This window comes from Trichosurus vulpecula, chromosome 3, assembly GCF_011100635.1.
Source record: "Trichosurus vulpecula isolate mTriVul1 chromosome 3, mTriVul1.pri, whole genome shotgun sequence".
NCBI lineage: Eukaryota > Metazoa > Chordata > Mammalia > Diprotodontia > Phalangeridae > Trichosurus > Trichosurus vulpecula.
The window spans coordinates 160894361-160919687 of record NC_050575.1 but is presented as its reverse complement, the minus strand read 5'-3'; the positions used below and the strand labels follow the sequence as shown (position 1 = coordinate 160919687).

General features: G+C 39.6%; 1 protein-coding gene across 2 annotated transcripts in view; it reads right to left on the bottom strand.

The window, feature by feature from the left end:
• STXBP1 (syntaxin binding protein 1) overlaps positions 1-17751 on the bottom strand; it is a 91875-nt gene extending 74124 nt beyond the window's left edge. The window contains exon 1 of one of the 2 annotated variants that reach the window (XM_036750542.1): positions 17545-17751. In XM_036750542.1, the coding sequence (XP_036606437.1) occupies positions 17545-17581 (37 nt within the window). In that variant the 5' untranslated portion in view covers positions 17582-17751. The remainder of the gene's footprint in view (positions 1-17544) is intronic. The other variant, XM_036750541.1, reaches the window with a different exon arrangement.
• Positions 17752-25327: the final 7576 nt, after the last annotated feature.

Here is a 25327-nt window from a genome sequence, read left to right as displayed (position 1 = left end):
CTTTGGTTGAATGTTTTAAAGACTATTTAAGAGCTTTTAACTAGAACACTCAGACTAAAGTTCTTAACCACGTGTCTGTTTTACAAGGAATTTGTGGCAATTTAAGATATCTAATTTCTAAATTAGAACACCCCAGTATACCTGACTCCACAGAGAAAAAAATAGTAATGAGGCTCTTTTGATTAATAGCAACTACAATGTGGTTCCAGAATCACATATCTGAGTACTAACTATTCTTGTATTACCCTGACACTTTAATAAAGAAACTTCTCACTAACACAGAATTTATTTATTCATTTATTTTTAGCATTCATTTTCAAAGATTTTTAATCTCAAGTTCTCTCCCGCCTTTCCTCCACCCATTGAGAAGACAAGCAATGATATCAATTATACATGTGAAGTCATGCAAAACACATTTCTACATTAGCCATGTTGCATAAATAAATAAAAAGCAAGAAACAAAGTTTTTTTAAAAAAAGTATGCTGGAGGTGGACAGCATTTTTCATCATGGGTCCTTTGGAACTCTCTTGGATCATTATACTGATTGATCATTGTATCATAGTCTTTCACAGTTGATTATCAACTAACATAGCATTTAAATAATCAGTGACTAACTATTCACATCGCTATATAAGGGATTTTACAATATGAGGGCCTCAGAAATAGCTATGGGACATGTACAAATACAACTAGAAGGGGTAGAAGTTTCCTAAATGGAGCAATGGTCTCAAATACCCCAGGTTATATTTCTTACTGCTCAGGAATAGAAATTAACACTTTGGAAAAAAATACAATATGAAAAACTCAATCAAACCAAATAATCTTTTATGAGAAACCTGATAGAGGGAAGATGGAAGTAAACTGATTGTATACCTTAAATAGATTGTTAGGTAATGTATTTATATTGAGTTTGTGCATTTGAGAGATTCACATTACCCTAAATGAGGGAAGAAGGCAAGCCTGAAACAGCAAGTCCCAATTAGGTTAATTCTCTCTGTAGCTATTTCACCATTCTCATTGTAAAGTAATAGGTTTGTCCTATCATAAGGTTTACAATACTTCTTTCCTAAAAAAATATCACAGGATCTGTATGCCAAGATTATTTCAGCTCCATGATTTTCTTAATCAGAGTCAGAAGTGAGGCTAACCTAGATTTTGATGCAATCTTTTTTCACAGTATCTGATTTAATTTTCCTCAAAATCATTCATAACTAGTAGACAATAAAGATGTATCCTACAGCTTCAAGAAGGCTTATTTTTCATCTTCCTACACTTCTCATAGCTATATCATAGTTCACTATAGATAAGACTAGTTTAATAGAAAGTACAGTTATAGCCTATGAAACGACCTTTGTCCACTCTATCACCTCTAATGAGGTATTGTGAAATCTGCTTGGAGCAAAGGGTTTTCCTTCCTTCTCATCTCCCATCTCCTCTGATATGTCAGAAGTGATCTTTCTTCTTTAATTTTCTGTGGCACATTCAGGGTTCCTCTCATGATATGTACCACATTTTGCCTTTTACTGTGTGTACAAACACATATACACACACACACACACACATGTATTTGTCCCATATGCCCGTTTAGAATATAAGCTTCTGGAGAGCAGGGGTTGTATCTAATTCACTTCTATCACAATGCCAAGCACAGTGCTTTTTTGCACATATCAAGCACCCAATAAAGTTCAATAAATGAATGCAAAAACAGAATCAGCTCTGGAAATATTATTGCTCAGAGTGAACCAAAACTAACCTAATTAGTTATTGGTTGAGATTCCATTTAAGCCTGTCCCAGAAAGCAGACTAATTCTTGGTATCTTATGCTCACCACGGGAATGCGCTGGAATACAACATGGAAATAACACTGTATTCAACATTCACAGACAAGAGACAATCTGCCAACACAGACCATCCTAGCCTTGGATCACCCCTACCATCTGCCTTCCTTGTTCCTATTCTAGAGCTATGAAGCAGTGCTAGAGATCGTCCCAAACAACTAAGCACGACGTAAAACCTACAGGACCTTTGGATTTTGATTCTTCAACATTCCTTCTCAAATCATACCACAAATGTTCAACAAATGGCTAATCTAGAAGACAAGAAATCCTTCAGTAAGGCAAATGCCATGGTTAATACCCAGCTATGATTTCCAGCCATAGAGAATACAGGTCCAGGGTAGGGTGGGTCTGGTATAGCCTCAGGTATGCTAGTCAGTTCTTACCAAGGCAATTGTTAAATTTTCAGTACGAGTATTGATTTACACCTCAGACATTGGAACATGCCACAAATTGGGTCTTAATTTATTATTTTGTTAATTGTCTAAAGAAAGTGATGGAGAAAGTGTTAATAATGTAAATTAAATTTAAAAGTGTGTCCTGCTGTAGGAGAATCAATTGTTGAATATTTATGGCATGCCAGTGGCCAGGGGACAAAACTAGCCCCTGACCATGCTTGAATTGAAGGAGTCTTAGGAAACTGGTTAAATTTTAGGAGTCGGACTCTAGAATACAACCTCTCATTCACAGAATTATATGTAATGTAATCAAATACATATAGTCGTTTACAGTCTGCAAAGCATGTTATAGAATTTTAGAGTTGGAAGAGAACTAAGAGATTAGCTAGTCTGACCCTCTCAGAAGCCCAGAGCAATGAAATGAATTCTTTTTCTGAATTCATGCTTTATTTAATGAATTGTATGTCACATGACGAAGGCAGCTTCTTTAGCCAAGCAACTTGTTTATGGACAAAATATATACGCTTAATGGATGATATGTTGCTTTATGTATGAATTGAAATATTTTAAAAATCAATGAAATGATAGTCAGATTCTGCACCTGCCACAATTGCAATCAAAGTTGTTGCTACTGCCCTTCGTTGTCCACTGACATCCTGCCTCTCCCTGCCCCCCACCCCAATTTATCCAAAATCACAAAGCTAGTGAATTGGTAGGCTTTTTAGAATCTGACCAGTGTTCAGGAATAAGACAATTGGGGAAAATTCTATTTTCCAGAGCTTTGGTTCTATTCAATTTCATACACATACATTTAAGTATATTTGTTCCAGGACAGTCTGCTGGAGCACCAAACTAAGGGTGATAGTTCGATTTCATAAAGCAAAGATTTGATTACCTACAGCTGAAACAGATGTGAACAAGGGCCAAAAGGCTAAAAAAAAAAAGCCCCCCTTACCAGTTCACTATTACCATCTAACCATTCCTTATTTTAAATAGAAGAAAAATAAATAGTTGCTTCATTTATCTGGATGAATCATTTCCACTAAGGAGCATAGCATATAAAGACCATGCCTGTCAAACATCAGGAATCCATGCTGTTAAAAGCCATTTTATGTCTCACAGTACTTTTTCCTGAGACCTACATGAGAGTGAAGGACAACTATTTTTTGTATTCTCTCAACTATTTCTCAGTCTTCACGAGGCTTGCATTTGCCCAGGAAGAAAAGTACTCCCATGGTTTGAGAAATGTTAAGTCACTATTTACTTTCAACAATTTCATCTAACCTGGTCAACCTTAATGTAAATTATCAGTTGCAATCAAAAAGACAATAAGGAAAGGAATACAAAGAACTGACCATTTTCACAATCTGAATCATAGTTAATTACCTTTACTCTAGCACTGTAGGTATCTGGATACCAAGATCAAATAACTTAGACCAGTCTAACAGAAATGAAAAGTGAATTGAAGGGAATAATATGAAATCCAATCACTTTTATTCTAGCTTTACTTCCCTTTCTTCACAGTTTTGACCTTAATTAAAGGATTTTCAACAATTAACTGTTCTCTACCTTTGAATGCCTTGCCCTATAGTCCTAATGTTTCTGCCCTATTAATTGCCAACCCTGTTTCACCCCTCACCATCTGCCTTCACAGAGGTTCCCAAAATGGGTGATATTGCCTCCTGGGGAGCACTGGAATGATGGGGGGGCAGTATTGGCCTTGGGTGCATTTGGGGGGTGTTAAATAAAAATAAGGGGGTGGAAGCACAAGGAAAAAGAAGAAAATTTTGAAAAACCGTTCATACATGTCTCATCTGTTGTATAGCAGAGTTAAAGTTGTAGTGATTACATTATTTTCCAAATAAACATACAAAATGCAAGTTATAACCAATCAGTGGTCAAGTCAGCTGGCAGGTCTTAAAAACAAGTGTTGGCAGGCGAGGGTGTTGCGCATTGCCTGTAGCCCAGCTTTCACCTGCAGGCATATGTGTGTGTAATAACTTGTTTATAATACTATACTATACAGTTACATGATACAAGATTGCATCATCAAAATTTCAATACAGGAAAAAAACACAAATTTGCAATAAATTATTAAAATTTAAGATGCACCATTTAAAAAAATATTTTGTTTTTTGAAATGATGCAAATTTCAAAAAAAAAAAACTTTAAAGGGTTAAAGAAAGTAAATTTCCAGGAGGGTACTGGGTAATTTTTTTTTTTTTTGAGAGAGGGGCAGTAGGCCAAATAAGTTTGGGAACCTCTGCACTAGCACCATCAAGCACTGCTGGAAGAAGTCACAAACACTTAGGTCTGCTCTACTACAAGTTCATGCTATGTGACCTCAATTGTAGCCTCACCAGTTACATAGTAATTCTTCTCTCTTCTCATAGTAATTTATCTCTAACTCCCTATCACATACCTCACAGTATAGATTCCATATTTTGTCCTTTCTTCAAGCCCCCAAACTCCTTATTTTAGCAGATGACCTTGATTTCAATTTTACTGAGAAAAGTGAAAGTCATCTGGCACATGCTCCGCTATCTTCCTCCTCCACACCTCAAAATATCTCTTTTCACCTATCCTCTTCTTGTTCCCACCAGTCTTAAAAGATAAGTTGTCCCTCGTTTTTGGTAAGGCAAAGCCCTCCCTATGTGTCCTTGATTCCATTCCTTCCCATCTCCTAAAGGATGTAACTGAACTGTTCTCTATCTTGAATTTCTTCCTCTTCTCTCTACAGACATCCTCAGGTGTCACCAACTTAAAAATCAAAAAACTTCCAGGAATAGGTACCCTCTTAATCTATCACCCTTTCTCTTTCTTCCCCTACATCGTTAAACATCTAGAAATGTCTCCACTCATGGAATTTCTGCCTGGAAAGGACCTTAAAATCAGATAATTTAGCCCCTCATTTCACAAATGAGGAAACTGAAGCCCAGAGAAGTAAACTGATTCACCCAAGGTCAATCAAGCAGTAAGTAGCAGAGCTGGGATTTATCACTTTCACTTTCTCATCTCCCAGGCTTTCAACCCTGCAATCTAGCTGCTAAAAGAGCTGTGTCCAAGGCCACAATGACCTACTAATTGTGAAATGCAATAGTCTTTTCAATTCAACAAGTCTTTGCTGACTGTCTGCTACGAAATAAGGCACTGCTCTAGGCACTGGGGATACAACACAGTCCTGATCTTTAGCAGCTTTCATTCTTCAAAGGGAAAACAACACTACATAGATAAATACACATACACATGCAAACAAACAGAATAATAAATACAAGGTCATTTGGGGGTGGGGTGGAAAGATCACTAACAACTAGGAAAATTAAGAGACCTGCAAAGGATGACACCTGATCTGTGTTTTGAAGGCAGCCAGGTATTCTATTAAGCAAAGGTGAGAAAAGAGAACATTCCAGCATACAAGACGGCCTTGTAGCGGCAAGAGTTAGAATGTCATGTACAGGAAACAGCAAGTAGCCCAATTTAGCTGAAATATAGAGTCCATGAAGGGGAATAATGTGAAATCAATCTGGAAAGACTGATTGGTGCTGGATTTTGAAGAGTTAAAAGCCAGAGAAGGCTGTATTTTATCCTAACAATAATAGGAAGCTACTGAAGTTTCTTGAGCAGGAGAGTGATACAATCAAGAGTTATGTTTTAAAAATACCAATTTGGCAGCTCTGTGGCTGATGGATTGGTTGGTGAGGGGAAAGTATGAATACAAGGAGACCAATTACGAGGCTATTTTGAAAATCCAAGGAAGAATATGTATAACCTACACCAAATTTCTTACTGTCTCAGGGAAGGGAGAAGAGAAGGAGGGAGGGAATTTAGAACTGAAAATTAAAAAAAAAAACTAATGTTAAAAATTGTTTTTACATGTAATTGGGGAAAAATAAAGTATTATTCATGAAAAAAAGAAAATCTAAGCAAAAGAACTAAGGCAGTAGGTGTGTGAGTAAAAAGAAGAAACAAATGCTAGAGATACTGTGGAGGCGGAATCAACAGATATACAAACTAATTAGCTATGGAAAGGAGCTAATGATAGAGAGTGAAGAGCAGAGGATGACTCTGATGTTGCAAATCTAGAAAGATGGTAAAGCCCATGATAGAAATACAGAAGGAAGAGAGATGAAAGGAAAAAGAACGGCCTAGGAGTGATAGATAACTACTACCAGGATCTGGACAGGATGACAAATTTGGACAGAATGACTCTCAAAGCAGAAGCTGCTAAGTGACAGAGGACAAATCAATCAATGATTTGCCTACTATGTTTCAGGCACTATGCTAAGTGCTGGCTATACCTGCCATCTAAGGTGTTTACAATCTAATGGAAGAGAAAACAAACAAATATATACAAAGGAAGCTACATACAGGATTATCAGACAGAAGGCACTGGAATCAAGCGGGGTTAGGAAGGCTTCCTGTAGAAGGTGGAGTTTTAGCTGGGACTTACGTTGAGCATTCCACGCATGGGGGACAGCCAGAGAGAATGCTCAGAGCTGAGAGATGGAGTAGGTTATTCACTGGAACATTTAGGAGGCCAGTGTCACTGGACTGAGGAATACATGTGAAGAAGTAAGGCGTAAGAAGACTGAAAAGGTAGGAGACAAGGTTATGAAGGGTTTTAAACGCCAAAGAGAGCATTTTGTATTTGATCCTGGAGGCAATATGGAGCCAATATGGAGCTGCAAGAAACTTGCAGCAGGCAGACCCACCAGTAGGCTAAAAAATCTAGGCATGAGGTATTAAGGGTCTGCCCTAGAGTGATGGCACTGTCAGAGGAGAGAAGGGGCATATTGAGAGATGCTGCAATGTTGAAATCAACAGGTCTTGTCACCAGATTGCATGAGGGGTCACAGATAGTGAGGCGTCCAGGATGACTCCTAGTCAGTCTCAGGGACTGGGAGGATGGTGTTGTGCATTTACAGTAATAGGGAAGGTAGGAGGCAGGAAAGATTTAAGGAGAAAGATAATGAGTTGCATTTTAGACATGGTGAGAAAACAGAGTAGGCTTACTTGTCTTCCTGGTCCAATTACGTTGGGAGCATGAGAGAAGGAACATCCAGTACTTGGGGCTTTTCTTACTTTTTGTTCTCCTGGACTGTTCTGTTCTGCTATACTTAACATTAACTGACCATAATTTCAATGCATTAATTTTATTCAACAAACATAATTTATTAATAATTATCATTTACTACTATCAGGATCTGAACAGGATGATAAATATGGATGAAGTGATGCTCAAAGGAGAAGTTGCTAAGTGATGGCAGAAGATCAATCAATCAATAGACATTTATTAACTGTCTGCTATGTTCTAGATGCTATGCTAAGTACTGGCTATACAAAAGGAGACAAAAGACAGCCCCCTCCCCCGCCGCCACCCCCGTTCAAGCAACTTACAATCTAGTAGGGGAGTTAACAAGTAAACAAATAATTATAATTTATTACTATGTGAAAGCATTATGCTAGGCGCTGAGGATGCAATGATAAAAACAAGCTAATCTCTGCCCTCAAGGAGCTTATATTCTCCTTTGAAGACACAAAAGTATCACAAAAGCCTTGAAGGAAAACAGACTCTCAGACGTTGAAATGAGGAGGGAATACACTCTAAGCAAGGGGAGTGACTTGTCTAAGTACGGAAAGGTAGAAGATTCAAGTACAGAGTTTGGGGAATAGCTTAGTCATAGAGTTTAGCTGTAACACAGTATTCATGAGGGATATAATTTAAAATAAGGCTGAAAGGTACATAGAAGTCAGATTGTGGAAGGCTTTAAATGGCTACCTGATAGTCTCTCCTTTTTTGAGTTCTATGATATTTTCTCTTCATTCTACTCCTAACTGTCAAACTGTTCCTTTTCAATTTCCTTTTTCTGGTCCCTTCAAGTCTCTACAATGGGCCCCTTTTTTTCATCTCACTCTATACCTGTGAGAGGCAGAGTGGCGTAGTGGACAGAATGCTAGACTTGGATCAGTTAGACCTGAGTTCAGTTTCTACCTCTGACACCAACTATGTGTCACTTCAGTCACTTAAATCTTCCAGAGCCTTCAGTTTCTTCATCTGTAAACTTGGATAATAATTTAATTATAGTACCCTTCTTAAGAGGTGACTATAAGACTCAGGTGAAATAAGGTTTGTGTAAAGTTCTTTGCAAACGTTAAAGCCTTAGATAAATACCTGCTATTATTACGATTATGATGATGACGAAGATGATTTCATCCTTTCTCTTCATGACTCACTCCCATGGTTTCAGTTATAACCTGAATGAAGATGACTCCCAAATATGCATTTCAAGTGCAGATCTAGTGAACTACAATCCCGCATTTCCAACTGCTCACCAGACACCTCCACTGGGATGGCCCACAAGCGTTTTAAACTCAAAATACACAGGACTGATCACATCATCTTTTTCCAAAATCTGCATCTCTTACTACCTTCCTTATATCTATCCATGGCACCAACATCCTCACCCAGACTCAAAATTGAAGAGAAATCTTTGACTCTCTCCTCCATTTAATCCATTATATACAATAAAATACCAGATTCTATCAATTTTAGTCTCACAGACTCTTGCAAATGTCCCTTCCTATCCACTCACAGCTACTAGCTTAGCTCCTCTTAAGGAGTCTCTTTGAATAGCCTCCTCACTCTGGTCTCTCTGCCTCCACTCTTCCCCCTCTCCAATGAGTCTTTGCACAGTTTCCACCATATTTCTAATGCACAAGTCTGACCACTTCCTTCCTCTTCTCAAAAACCTTTGATAATTCTCAATTGCTTATGGAATAAAATATAAATGCTTTGCCAGTCATTTAAGACCCTCTACAATAATGCCAACCTACTTTTCTTAATTGATTTCACACTACCTTTACTTCCTTTCATGCCATCTGTGCTCCAGCCAAACCAGAAAATTATGTGTTTCAGATTTGTTATTCCCTCGCCTATCTCTACGCATTTGCGCAGCCTGAGCACCTTTTTCCCCTTGTCTTGACCAGTATATTTATTACTTAGCTGGCAAAACACTCAAAATAAATTGCACAATATCCTGTAAATCCTCACCAATGCTATTTTCTTGTATACTGTTTTGCTGATTTCATGAAGCCCAAGGTTTCTGCCTTAACCCTACCCTTCCAGGGGTCAAAAAGGGCACCTATAGTACAGTTACTCCAAACATGTATAGGAGGACATACCTCAAACTGCTTTCACATACATTATTTTATTGGTCCTCATCATCCCTGAAATTGAGATAAAAGTCTGGTACAAATTTCATTCAGGTCAAAAGCAGACATGATCAGGGAGGCTAGACTCAGCCTATGATAGCTTCATATTCTTTGCCATCTTCCTGTTAAGTGAGTATAGTCACAGAAAGAACTCAAGTTCTTTGAACTAAGATAGCTCAAGTTAAGGTTAGCTAGGTGGTGCAGCAGATGTAGTACTGGCCTTGGAATCAGGAAGACTCACATTCATGAGTTCAAACCTGCTCTCAGACACTTACTAGCTGTGTGACCTGGGCAGGTCACTTAACCCTGTTTGCCTCAGTTCCTCATCTGTAAAACGTGCTGGAGAAGGAAATGGCAAACCATTCCAGTATCTTTGCCAAGAAAACCCAAAAATGGGGTCCATGGAGAATCAGAAATGACTGAATAATAACAACAATTTAGATGAAGGATGTTTTAGTGATTTATGAAGCTAGGTACTACATCAGTTGATGTAAGCCTTAAAAATGCTCTTACTGGGGTACATCTTTAAAAGGAAATTAAAACTGAAATTTTAATTTTACCTTCTTACCAAATTGAAAACATTTTCCCATATGTAACTCTAAACCACAAGATCTTAACCTGGGGTCTATGAACTAATTTAAAAAATTATTCTGATAATTTTTCAATATAATTGGTTTCTTTATAATCCTATATATTTAAAAATAGTATTCTGAGAAGTGATTCATAGGCTTCATTAGGCTACCAAAAGGGTCTATGACACAAAAAAAGACCCAGCCATGGTAACACAATAATACCTGGCAGGTACCTGAATGAACTGTTGGCAGAGCTGTGCACTTATCCAACCATTCTAAAGAACAATTTGGAACAATGCTCAAAATGGTACTAAACCATGAATATCCTTTGACCCAGGGATCCTGCTACTAGGTCTGTACCCCAAAGAGATAAAAGAGAGAAGAAAAGGACCCACATGTACAAAAACATTTATGACAGCCCTTTTTGTGGTGGCAAAGAAGTGAGAAACTGAGGAGGTGCCCGTCAATTGGAGAAAGGCTGAAAAAGTTATGCTATGTGAAGGGGATGGAATACTGCTGTTCAGTAAGAAATAATGAAGCAGATGCTTTCAGAAAAATCTGGGGAGACTTATATGAATTGATGCAAAGTGAACTGAACAGAACCAGAAGAAAAATGTAATAACAATATTGCAAGGACAATCAACTCTGAAAGACTGGAACTCTGCTCAACACAATGACCCACCACAATTCCAAAGGCCTAAACTATCCACCTCCAGATAGAGAAATAAAAGACTCAGCGAGATCAAAGTATTTTTTTCTTTTCCTTCTTTCTTTCTTATTTTTTTTGGATATGGCTACTATGGAAATTGGTTTTACATGACTATACATATTTGCAATGGGCTTTGTTTTTTCTGCATCCTCAATACTAAGAAAGAGAGAGGAGAGAGAAAATTTGGAGCTGAAAACAAAACTGCATTTAAAAAAAAATCATACCTGATATAGGTATGGGGGTCCACATGAAAAGGCATTAGGCTTGTTCTGCTTGGCCTACAAGGCAGAATCAAGAGCAATGGCTTTATGCTACGAAGACATAAATCAGGCTTGACTTCAGGAAAAACTTCATAACAATTATATCTGTCCATAGACTGAAGGTTCTCCCTCAAGGGAGAAGTGGGTCCCCCGTACTTGAAGATCTTCAAGCAGAAACTGGACCACCACTAGTTGTAGTGAAGGACTCCTTTCACATATGGGTGTACAGACAACTTCTGAGTTCTTTTCCAACTCTCAAATTCTGTGATTTCGGATACTATGGCATATAGCATCCATTCAAATAGTTATATTTTTAATGTCTCATCAACATAGAAGTTATTATAAGGTTGAGTTATACATTATAACATGTTCACCAGCATGATGAAAAATGAAAGGACATTGGGACACAGAACAAGGAGATCCAGGCAGCAGAGTCAGGCACTCTAGTTTCCATTCCTAGCCCTACTACTGACTCACTGATGACATTGGGTAAGTCACAATTTCTTGTATTTCATTGTGTCTCTGTTACTGAGAATAATACTTGCACCTAGGAAATTTAATGTCCTCTAAATCCTGTCTGATCCTAAATAAGGGTAAAATTTTACTTAAAAATCAAAATATAAGCTTTTAATCTTAATCCCCTAATACAAAACTCCATCCTGACCTTTCCTGGTGTACCATTTAAAATATACATCAACATGCAAAGCCTTTGGGAAAAACAAAAGTGTTAGCCCATGAATTACACATAAAACATCCAAGTAATGCTAAGCCTCAACTTCAAATCTCCCAGGTGCTTCAAAACAAATTTTGTGGGTGATATTAATAGCAGTCCCTTTCTTTTTTGCCTGTTGAATTCCTACTCATTTTTTAGACCACAATCTGGAGTTCTTCCTCCAGGAAGCCTTCCCCTAATTTCTCGGTTAGCAATCTTCCCCCTCAGAATTGTGGCGTCACGTTACTTGTAACTCTTTAATGCCCTTCTCATTTAATACTGTGTGGTCTACTTGTGTTTATGGCTCGCCATCCTGCCAAACTGAAAGCTCCTTGTGAGCAGAAACTTTGTCTAATCTAAACTTTTCAATCCCCTCAGAGCCTATCTCAGTTCTCTGCACCCAGAAGATACTTAATACACATTTCTTGATTTTTTAATTGTTAAATAAATTATGTACATATACATGTGTGCAAATGCACATATCTGCTAACAACATGTGTGTATATGCATATATCTGCTAACAAAACTACTAAAAATTTTAATCAAAGGTAACCTGTTTCTTCAAAGACTCTCTTTTTTTGTCCTATATTACTTCCTTTAAAAATGCTCTGAGGCACTCACTGAAAGTAATGTAAGTGCAAGATTTTTTCATTCAATTTCTATTACCTGTAGTGAAATATTACTTACATATAAAGTTTTAAAAGACATTGCTTTTAAACTGGGCTGAGAGGGATTTATTTTAATTCATCAAGAAGCATAACATCTATATGACTAAAGGCAGCAGAACACAAGTATCTTCCAAAGAGACAGAAATGACGAGCACTTTGTGCTTTTGTAGTGAAAATTTTGGAAAGATGGGGAGAATGAAAAGGATAAAATTAGCCTTCTCCTCCTCACTTACATTCACAGTGAGAAAGGTCAATATCTTTCAAAAATAAGCCAACAACAAAAACAGCCTAGAATGTAAGGACATGAAAAAGCAATTTTTAAAAATTAGAAGCTGGGGCATTAAAAAGGCAAGAATTATACACGGACCAATAAAAATCACAACAGAAAAGCATGCAAAGTCAAGTTTGAGGAATACTGATTAAAAGAAGCCTCAATTTTAAAAGAGAAATTTAAGAACACAGTATGGTTCACTCACCTAGAAAACTAATAGTGTGGTTACGGGAGGAGTGGAGAGTGCTGAGCCTGGCATCATAAAGACCTGAGTTCAAATCCTGCCTAAGACACTTACTGTGTGACCCTGGGCAAGTCTCTAAACGTTGGTAGGCCTCGTCTTATTCAAATGTAAAATGAGGATAATCATAGCACCTACCTCCCAGAGTTATAGTGAAGATCAATGAAATAAAATTTTTAAAGTACCTACTAGCACCACACCACCTTACACATAACAGGCATTTATTAAGTGCCTTTCTTCTTTCCCTCCCTCCTTCTTTCCACAGGAGGTACAAGAACACCTGAAAATAGAATATTTCATGGCCAGGGTCTCAGGAGAACAATTTGTAGCGCTGTGGTTCCCAACCTTTAAGTATTAAGACCTCTCATATTTTCTAATGTCTAAAAATTTCAAGGACCCCCCCCCACAAGAAAATGCTATTAGTATCCACTGAAAAAATACATAACAAAAGTTACTATGAATTCAGTAACACTTTTAAATGAATTTTTATTGTATTAATCACAATAGTACTTAGGCACATTTTAAAATAATACACAAATATGTAAGAGACATGTATCTGTTGTACAAAAGGCACGTTTGCTTATTTATGGATTCACATATGGTTTCATGGACCCTTTACAGCGACTTTGAAGGCTCTCGGGTGTTTACAGCTCACAGACTGGGAACCACTATTATAGAGGATATGAAAATACAAAAAAAAGAGAGAGAAAGTATATTATATTAAGGGCCCATAAAGAATATTTTAACATGTGATCAAATGTACTGGGAATTAAGATACTGTGAGACTGAGGCAACAGTGAATACATTTGAAACAAGACTGATGATATAAAATAATTTTCTAAAAGGACAAAATATGAAATTATGACGAAAAGACTCATGAAAAGGAGAGTGAAGAAAATATAATAGGGAGAAAAACCTGGAAAAGCAGGTAAGACTTAAGCTTAGTTGGCTGACATCTCCATTTTCATTACTGATGCTTTTCAATGTAATAAAGACAGACCTGTTAAGAAAACAGTAATTCAATGCAAACTGTGTATCTTGGAATATTTTAGATCACAGGTACTTTCTGGAGTAGCATGTAAATTTTTATTAAAAACACACTGTGAAAATAACAATTTCTTAGATTTAGCTCTTTCTGAGAGCAGAAGAGGTTAGCAAGTTTCCCTCTCATCTCTATAGTTTTATGGACTTTAACCTCCTTTTAAAAGGTACATATTCAGTATCTGAATTCCACAACTATATTCTCTCAGTTACAAATAAAAAATAAGTGTGATCCTTGTATAATGTGAAGGGGGTATAACTAGCAACTATGAAATAAAGCCTAACATACCTGTACTTCATCATAAAATGTAAAACTACACCCACCATAACTTCAGGACTACTTTACCCCACCTCCCACGGTGAGGCTTTATGCTAGGATGATTCCAATTCTTGCTCCTCACCAATCACTAAATGCTCCATAATACTGTTTTCTCTAGAGGGGCTGTTCTTATGAAATCAATCAATAACTTAGGTGAAGTATACCTACAAATGTACCTTGGGGTCCTCATGTCCTTCTAACCACACTGACATGAAAAATAGGTGAAATGGGATAAGTGCCAGTCTTCAAGCTAGATTAATGTAATTAAAATGCCTTTTATTAATATGTATCTTTCTCAGAGAAAATTTCAACTTTTTCACTTACTCACAAGGTAAACTTCAAGGATTCTTATCTATTTTACAGAGGAAAAGTACAGCTTCAAAGAACTATATAACTCAGTCTAGGACCATAAGATTTGACACTGAAATTAACCTTAGAAATCATCTATATCATTTTATAGATGTGGAAACTGGAGCCCAAATAGGAGCATAATCTACACGTGCAAGGTCACACAGCTAGGGCATAGAACAATCAGGATTAAAACCTATTTCCTCTAATTACAAATTCTAAACTCAATTTACTATGCCAAGTTAGTGGAACTAAGAATGGAACCAAGGTATCCAAGCTTCTAGTCTATTTGCATACTGCTCATTCTTCATTTTGTTCAGTTTTTCAATAACTTTGGTAAGACGTGGAACTACTGCCACAGAAGAAAATTTATCTCAGAGAAACACTGCTAATTAGGCATTTATCTTAATTTCAGACATTTCTTTCTAGAATCAAAGGTGAACTTGACCACAAAGGGAAGCCAAAATTTATCAGTATCATCAGCGAAGGGTGAAAGAAATTTGTTATCAAAATCTAATTCATCTATCATACTAAAGAGAAGTGAAAAATGCATATACGTACATTTACTCACCGGTATACAAAATGTTATTTCATTTTCGAATCACTGAAAAATTTGGCTTTATTGGCAATTTTTTTCTTCACAATTGCTTCAAGGGCTATACATGAAATTAAGAAGAACCATATGGAACCCTCTAGTTAAAGGGATGCAAAAGCTGTTTTTAATGCTCTTAGCAACTACAGTATTAGAACATCAACACTGAAAGTACTGAAAGTAAATGAATTAAATCCATAAATTAAATACATAATACATTATTGTCTGTATCCTAACAATTTTTAAAAATAAAATACAGAAGTAGTGCATATACTCTGAATTCATCCATGAAATCACACAGAAAGGCAGTTATCTTTGGCCAATGTTGAAATTTACTAGCATTTTACATAGCTGCACATTTAGGCAAGTCACTTCACTTCTGTGGGCCTGTTTCCTCCATTATAAAATGAGAGAATTGAACAATATGCTCTTCAAAAGTCACTCCCAGCTCTAATGTTAGATTTTACAAAAATAAATCTAATAGAGTATGTCTACATGTACGATCTTGGGTTTAAAGTGGGAGAAGAGGAGTAAAAGAGGAAAGAAAAAATGTTATTAATTTTAATAGGAATTTTTAATGGTTCTACTTTTCTTTAATTCACATTTTTCTCTAAAGGAAATCTGGAATTTTAAGTAAGGTAGAGCATCAAAATATTCTGTGGAAGTATTTACTGTATAAATGAAAGAAAAAACTAAAATAAAATAAAAATCTACTCTGTTGGTATCCATTTAAAATGAGGGGATGACATATGGAGAGAATCATTAGAAATGAAACACTAGACTTCCACCATTTTTATCTCATTTCTTCCCTTTACAAAGATAAAAGCTCAGATTCAATTTCTCTACACAGTGAATGTTTCAGGAACAATATAACCCTTGTCTGATATGAAGGCTACCAAAATGTTCCCACAAACCTATTTTTCCATACACTTAAAAATATTTATCACCACGATACTTTGCCTTGCATAACTGTTTTCCAATGTCACACAAGCACACATAGACCCAAATTACTAAAAAGTTATACCTCTCGACCAAATAATCAGCAAAATATCTATAACAAGAAAATTAATTTCTTCCACAGAGCTGTAGTTTGCCCTATCTACAATGTACAGTCCAGTTCTCTGACCTGCCAGAGAGACTGCAGACTGCAGATCCTCCAGTCAGCACTGCAAGAAAGAGCCACCAAAAACAATCTCCCTGCTCCTCTCCACCTTGAGCTAATGAAGAGTGGGGACCTGAAAAGGTGCTTTCCTTGAAGCAAAGATGCATAAATATGAGGAGAGGGACTGATGGTTTCGGGGAAAGGCTTTTTTCTGTTTCTCCGTTGTGCTAATCCCAGGTGGTTCCCCCTGCAGCTCTGGGCAGAGACAACGGCAGGCTCAAATACCCCAGACCAGTGGCAGGGCAAAGAGGGGGAGGATGCGACTGTGATTTCTCTAATCACGACTCTCCCATAATTTTTTTTTAAGCAAGCAGCAGGGATGGGGATAGAGGAGAAAGCGTTTCATCTTAGAAGAGCTCAGATGAGAGGATTTTCTCCCATAGAGGTGGCAAACAGCGTTAGGAGTCTGGGAGAGAGACTGGGAGGGGGCTAAGGGGGATGGTGTCAATCCGAGTAAAGCTCGGATAAAGGAGACCTCTCTCCCTGGGAATCGCTGACACAGACACGAATGGACGGGGTAGGGGTTGGGGTAGGGCGGATCCCAGGAGAGGTGGTGGAGAAACAGATAGGAATGGGAGGGGGGCGGGGGGAGAAGAGAGCGAGGAAAGATGCTGTTCCCAGGAAAGCTCAGTTCAGATGGATCTTAGGATTCAGAGCGGAAAGGTCTCTTCTCCAGGGCAGCGCAGGCACGAACACGAGTGGGGCGAAGAGGGGAGGGGCTGATCCCAGGGTTTCACCCCGTAGAGACCAACCGCCTCTATTTACGGCCACTCCAGCCGCGGGCAGTTTTATAACGGGGACGCTCCCTGCTAAGCACCACCCATCGCTCTGGCCAGACCCAGCAGCACTGCGGGGCTCGTAGGAGCCGCTGCTCAGCAGACATCTCGGATTTCGGGGTTCTATGGGGGCTCCAAGGGTCGCCCCCCCGCCCCCGCCTCAAATTCTACCCCCGCGCTCCTTTCCGATGGTCCCATCTTTAAAAAAGGGGGGGGAAGGCGGGCCGGCGCAGCCGCAGTGCCCACCGCGCAGCATCCGAGGAGCGCGCCCCCCGCCCCCGGCTCTGCGGCCTGACCCTCTCCTTCGGCCCCCTCCAGCCCCGGTCCCGAGAAGAAGGGAAGGAAAAGCGACCCCTCCCACCCTTCAGACCCCCCGGCCATTCTCGGACATCGATGGGGGGTGGGGGTGGGGGGCAGAGACTCTTACTTTCTCCGACCACCGCTTTGAGTCCAATGGGAGCCATGGCGGAGAGCTGGGGGGCAGTGGGGAGCCGGCAGCCTGGGTCCCCTCTTCACACGGTTCTAGCGGCAGCTAGGGCTGCGGCGACGATGACTCCAGCTCCGGCGGCGCGCTCAGCTGACTGAGGCGCCAGTGCCGCCCGGCAGGACCGGCGCGCGCAGGGGAGGCGACGCCACGCGCGTCACCCGCGCGCCTCCCAGCCAATCAGCGCGCCGCTCTGAGCCCGAGAACCGGGGGATGCGGCTCGGCCCACCGTGGAGGAGGCGGGGGCGGAGGGGCCGCGGGAGGCGGGGGCGGATCCCGGAGGGGGGCGCGCGCCGCGGACCTGACCCGAAAGCTAGGCCACATGGACCTTGGTCCCGAGGCTGGGAGGGGTGCCCCGGCTTCCCCCGACCTGGCCCCCGCGTCCGCCCAGCCCCGCCCTCCCCGTCTGCCGAGGAGAATTGCTATTGCGGCGGAGGCAGCGGGGGTGAGGTCTCTGCTCTCCTGAGATGCGCACCCGCGCCTGGAGCAGCGGCGGTACCGCAAGGACCGCATCCGACTGCCTTCTCGTGGACCAAAAGCCGCGCTGAGCCCTTTAGGGGGATACCAGGGCCCGCGGAGGCGCATCTCCCTCTTATCTAAAATCAAGGGGTTGCACCGGGTGACCTCCAAGGACCCTTTCAGCTGTCAGTCCTGCGATCCTTCGATCTCTCGTGATTTGTCCAGAGCACGAGCCGAGTTGTTGGCGGCAGCGATGCCTCAAACGCAGTCCAGTTTTATAATCGAATTTAGTAGACATTTATTAAATGTTTACTCTGTGCTAGGTGCTAGTCCTGTAGGCACCTTTCTCACTGCACCTTACCTTCCCTCTCTCCTCTTCTATTATATATTCCAGCCAGATTGACCTACTGGAGAGGTTTCCCCGAAATGTGCACTGAAATCGTCCTCCGCACCTTTGCACGAGCTACACACACACACACACTTCTTAATTCTTCATCCTCTTAAATATATAGCTGCCTTCAAAGCTCATCATGTACTATCTCCTACCCTTGGTTGTTAGTGGCTGCTCCCTCTCCTCAAATTATGAGTGTATCTTATCTATTTCAATATTACATTCCCCTCAGTAGAACGTAGGTTCCCCGAGGTCAGCGACTGTTTTTCATTTTGTCTATCTCTAGTCCCAAATATATGGACTAAGAAGAGCTTTTAAAATATTTGTTGGATTGGAATAGAAACGCAAAAAGAAATCAATTTGTGCCCTCTGGATGCTGGCCTACGTGGAGAAGGGGAGACCTGCATCTCACTTCCCTGCTCCCCAGACCGTCCAATTGTACATTTACCTTCCGCATGAAACCCTTCTACCCCACTTCCCAGAGGGCGCCTAACCCTGACTTGTCCACGGTATAAACATTTTTGCAGGCTAGTCTTGTTTCGGTTTTTCCTTTTGTTCCTGTCTGACCATCTGGAGAGGTACTGGTGGGAATAAAATGAAGGGAAAGGTCAATAAGCAAGTAGAGTACACAGTTAACATGGGATGAGCTACCAGAAGGCAGGTGAAGCCGATGTCTAAGTGATTCTCTCAATTGGAAAGACTAGCAATTAGGAGTTGAATGTTGATGAGAAGAATGATGATTGATTATGAATCCCCTTGAGAGAAATACTCTTCTGTTAATCATCGGCCACTAGCTTTTAGGGGATCTAGAATGAGGTATTTACAGGACATCATTTTTAATATTCAAAGAAAATGCTAATGCTGTGAAAGTGAGCCAGACCTACTAATAGTCAAGAGACAAAGAAGGTGGGGGGGGAGGATGTTGCTTCTATGAGCTTCTGGAGAAAAGAGAATATGAAGTAATTGGATCTACAGCTAAAAGGGAACATGGACATCATCTTGTTTAACCCCATAATTTTAGACATGAAAAAACTGAGGCCCTGAGTAGTGAAAGGCCTAGCCCAAGGCCACATGTGTAACAGGAGTCTTACCGCATAGGAGACAGCTGGAAAGGAAGATGAGGCCTAACTTTGTCCAAGGGAAGTAAGAAGCAGACCAGAATTCCGATTCAGCTCTTCCAACTTCAACTAAGTGACAGAAAAGAGAAGGCTGTCTTGGTTCTTAATTGTCATCTGAACTGACTTACTTCCCCCACCCATCTCCAGCTCTACCAAAACATCTCAGTCTCCAATATCAGTATCCTGCTATTTCTCACCCCTCTGAGGTTCAGCTCATTTTGCCGATTCAACTTTTGTTTCCTAAAAGAACACCCAGAGTATTCCAAATTTGTGATGGTTTTATGATATTAATAAAACACTCACTAGGTTAAGGAGGTTAAGGGCCCCTGAATCTGCTTAATAGAGATTTGTTGAAGCTGGGGAAGTAGTTTCTCGTTTACTTTGATTCTTGGTTTTATTCTAGTGAAAAGAGCCCTGGACTTGAGGTTCAGAGATCTGTGTTCAAATACCAATGGTGACACTTGCTATTGCTGTATCCATAGGTGAATCAGTTACTGTCTCTAAACCTGTTTCCTCATTTGTAAAACCAGAATAATAATAATAATATTTACACTTCCCACTTCACTGGTTTATTTTGGGGAAAGTGCTTTTTAAACCTTTAAGCGTCAGTCAGTCTGTGAACAAACATTATTAAACAGTTACTTTGTGCCAGGCACTGAGCTTAACTGTTGGGAATATAAAGAAAAGCAAAAATATGGCCCCTGCCTTCAACAGGTAAATGGGAGGAAACCTCATCAGGAAGGCACTACCAGTAAAAGGGGAAGATAGGAGAGAAATTAGTAGATCTCTCTTTGGTAGGAACCAAGGAAATCTTTCAGAAGGTGGGACTCCAGCTGAGTCTTTAAGTCAAGAGACAGAAGTAAGGAGAGAGAGCATTCCAGACATGAGTGAAAGCCAGTGTAATTGTGTTATTAACTTTAACCTACTCTGATTAGGCCTCTCTTTCCCCACTTTTAAAATGGATTGGATCAGATAATCCAGAAAGCTGTTCCAACTCAGTGACTGAATTCTATGATTGAATGGAATAAAACTCTCTAATTCCTCTGAATATTCCTGATTCAAAGGTAGTCTATGTGACATCTTCGTATGCAAGAAGTTAAAGCACACTGCTGCCAGATTAATGTTCTTAATATGCCACTTTCATCGAGCTATTCCTCAGCTCAGAAATCTTCACTGGCTCCCTTTTGCCTACAGAATCTTGGCTTGATAGTCAAGGACTTCTGTGATCTGTCCTAAGCTTCCTTTCCAGATCGATTGATAATAATTCACCATAAATATGTATTCCCAAATACACTCTGCAGGACTGGGGTTGTAATAGAGATGGTTCCCACTTGTAGACTCCATGTATTTTTAGAAATTGAGTCTTAGGGGCAGCTGGGTGGTGCAGTGAGTAGAGCACTGGCCCTGGAGTCAGGAGGACCTGAGTTCAAATGTGACCTTAGACACTTGACACACTAGCTGTGTGACCTTAGGCAAATCACTGCACCCCAATTGTCCTGCCTTCCCCCTTCAAAAAACAAAACAAAAGAATAAGAATAAGAAATTGAGTCTTAAAGAGGACCACTGTGAGGGGAAACCTTGACTGGGCATTTACTATTGCCAGTTTTGGGGACATTTGGTATAATTGGCAGAAATTGTTGAATGAGCAGGTGAGTGTGCAAAGTGGGTGTGAAATAAGGCAATGGTATTTAACCGTTTGTATTTCTCCAGCATTTTGGTTTCCAAAGGACTATTCTTACACTTCAGCCCTTATTAACCCAAGTTAACAAGCATTTATTTAGTGCTTACTATGGTTAGAAAGGTGGTGGTAAGTTTAATGGGGAAATGTGGGAAGTCCCATATAGAATATGTTGAGTGTGAGGCATGAGCAAACCTTCCAGGCAGCTGGGTGTGTGGAACTGGTTTTCAGGGGAGGGGTGAGGGCCAGATATATAGATTTGGGAGTCATTTGCAAAGAGGAGATAATTGAAACCATGGGGGGAGCGGGGAGAGAGTAAAAAAGAGGAGGAGGAATAAATTTTTACAGCACAAACGCAAAGTGATTCATGGAAGGTTAAAGGAACAAAGCTAATAATGGGGAGATCAGGAAAGGCTTCCTATGTTGGTGTGCCTAAGCTGTGCTTTGTAAGAAGCTAAGCATCCTATATGACAGAGATGAGGAGAGAGAGTATTCCAGGCCTGAGGGACTAGGCAAGTATAATGAAAATTGAGAAAAGAACATTGGATTTAGCAACCAAGAAGCCACTGAAAAGAACAGTATAGTTGGGGTGAGTTATGGCGAGGAAGCAGAAGCAGGAAATATAGGTTACTCTTTATGGAAATAGAGCAATGAAGGCAAAGATAGGTGTAGAACAATATTTTGAAAGGGAAACAGAGTCCAGGAAAGGTTTCAGTAGAATATGCAAGACTTTCCTGTGTTTGCGGGCAGAGAGAAAGGAGCCAATGGCAAGCAACAGACTCAAGATAAGACAGAAGAAATGATCAGGCGAGCAATATCTTGGAGGAGAAAGATTTAATGGCACAAATGAAGAACAGGCATCAGCAAAGAGGAGGGCCCTTTGAGGCAGGAGCAAGGGACATGAAGAGTCTCTGAGATGTGGAGGATGCGAGATAAAGAAACTCATGACGGGAGACTTCTTGGAATACCAAAAGAGTGAAACAAGGGAACCTTATGATTATGATCTCCATTTTACAGTGAGGAGCAGACTGAAGTTGGGTGACTTGTCCAGGGTCATACAGCTAGTGGCCATCTGAGCCTGGATTTGAAATCATATTTTCCTGACGACAGATCCAGCTCTCTATCTGCTGTACCACCTAGCTGCTTAGGTAATTAATACTTGATTCTGAGATGGGGTGCTGATACTCCCTTCTCCTATTTCTTCCCAGGAGCTATGAGTACAGTTGACTCCGGAATCCCCTGACCACATCTAAAGATCTTGGGGTCAGGAGATATCCAGAGATGGATATTTATGATCTTGATCTATTTTCAATCACTTTATATACTATGTGTGTATGCACACACATATATCCATACATACATGTGTATATACATGTGTATGTACATATAACATGTATGTATATATGTATACATACTAAAGTATCATAAACCTTGTGATCACAGTATGCTAAATCTTTGAGTCCTTGAAAGTAGGGTATCAAAAACTAAGGAGGAACTCACATCTACATAATAGGAATAATGAGCTGTGTACAGAGAGTATGTTTAATATTTTACTATTTTGAGTAATATTGAGTAATAACAATTGAGTCATTCCCCAATAGATAAATGGTCAAAGGATGCAAAAGAACAACTTCCAAAAGAAAAATGTTAATAACCATATGAAAAAATTTTCAAATCCCTAACAAGAAAAATGCAGATTAAAGCAACTCTGAGGTATTACCTCACAAAGTGGCACAAGGGACATAAAATGAAAACACTTAAGGTTGGAGACGTTGCCAAAAGACAAAAACTCTAAAACCTTGTTGGTGGAGTTATGAGTTGGTCCAACAACTCTGGTAAACAATTAGGAATTATATGAGAAAAAACACTAAATTGTTGATACTCTTTGATCTAGTGGTGCCACCACAGACCATATGCCTCAAGACAGGGAGAAAGACTGTATCTACATATGTCGAAATATTCAGTCATATTTTTTGTAGTGACAAACAAAATGGATGCCCATCAATTGGAGAATTCCTGAACAAATCGTGGTATATGAATGTAATGGAACATAAGAAACAATTGATATGAAGAATATTAGAGGAACATTGGAAGGTGATGCAAAGTGAGCCAAACCTAGAGAACAACACACATGGCTACAATAATGTAAATGTAAACAACCCTAAAAGACAGCTAAGCTCTGATGAAGTGTAATGACAATCTCAGTACTATTGAATAGATAATGAACCAAAACCTCTGTCTTCTCTTAGTACAGAAGAGACACTCCTGGTGCAGAACCTGGCACATGCCATTAGATGCAGTTGGCTCAATTGGTTTTGCTTACTTGGATTTTTGTTTTGAAGGGTTGAGACGAGGTGGGGTGGGATGGTGGTATTGATTGCCAGAGAGGATTTAGTATAGGACACAGAGTTTACATTTTCAGAAATGACTATGGCTTAAACACAAAAGGCATCAATGAAACTTTTTAAAACATTATGATGAACAATCATGAAACAGTAAGAAGCAACAGAAGGAAAAACAAGGTTACACAAAGTACAGGCAAATAGTCCAATTAAAACCAGATCATACTGTGAGCACTTCAGGAAGAAACTAGGACAACAAACAGACAAAGAGCGAAAAAGATCTGTCAAGATTTCTGTAATAAACTTTTGTCTACCAATGACAACGAAGTCTTCACTTTGGTGTTCTAATATCACAGTTCCCAATTTGCCACGTGAGGAAGTAGCAATGGCTCTAAATAAGAAAAAGATGAGAAAAGGTGCTGGAGGAGACCAGGTGCATGCAAAGGTCTGGGCTGGAGGCAAGACAATTTTGAAGATAAAGAAGCATTTGATTTGGTATTGCAAAACACCATCTTGAAAGCGCATCTCCAATAAAGGGTCTCCAAGCAATCCTGAACAAGAGTACTTGAAAGATGTAACAAAAAAGATAACTTTGTTTAGTGATCCTCTGATCACTAATATCAAGCCAGATTTAAAACAGGGAAGTATGTGTTTACCAAAAAATGTTTGCCACTGTGACAAGGGTTATCCAATGCAGTATCCAAGCAAGACACTGCTTAAAGATGGTGAAATCCTCCAAATACTCCTGTTTTCAGATGGCCTTGTACTGATTGCACCAAGTCCTACAGTGCAGTAAGTAAATATGTACTAAAGGTAAGGTTCATAATCATTCAAGAGTTCTGCTTACCTATGTACACAGGAAAAAACAAGGGGATAAAAAATGCCTATTGGCCAAATTATGACACAACCTCATGAAGCTGAGATGTATATGTTAGTGTATATATACACATGTATATATATGCATACATATATGTACATGTATATTATGCATATATCACACACATCTCACATCTCTCACACACATATACATACATACATATATATATATATATATCACAGACATGGATAATTAACTCGATCCAGTATTGTAGAGGAAGAAAGTAGTCTATATTGTCTTTGGGAACTTATATGCAGGGCTTTTAATGATACCAAGTTTCTCCTTCAAGCAAAAGCCCACCTTTTGGTATCAATATTCTTCTGTTGATCTTGAATGGCCTCCAATTCATGGAATAACACAGTTATAAATAATGAAAACCAGTGGAGCATGAGCCCAGTTCAAATTCTGACCCTGCAGCAAACTAGTTGTGTGACTTTGCCCCTGTCTAAAACTCAATTTCCCCATTGGTATTGCAGCCCATTCCATTCCATTAAGTGCTTATCAAGTACTTACCATGTGCAATGTTTTGTGCTAAGCGCTGGGGATTCAAAGACCAAAATGAAATAGTACTGTCCCTACATATTATCAGTAAGTAATTGTGCAGGAAGAACAGAGTAAAGGGAATATCCAGAAAGATACATGATGAGAAAAAGAGGTAGGCAAGTATGTAGCAAATGCAAGGGATAATTGACACTCTACCTGTTTGTTATTGGTAATAAGTTGCTCACACCCATAGTGGGTAATGAAAAATTGCATAAGAGAAGCAATAGAAAGGTTTAATACAAAACAAATGAACAAAAAAAGTTACCTAGTGAAGGAGAAAGATAGCCTATGTTATCCATACCTGTGCAATTTTAGGAC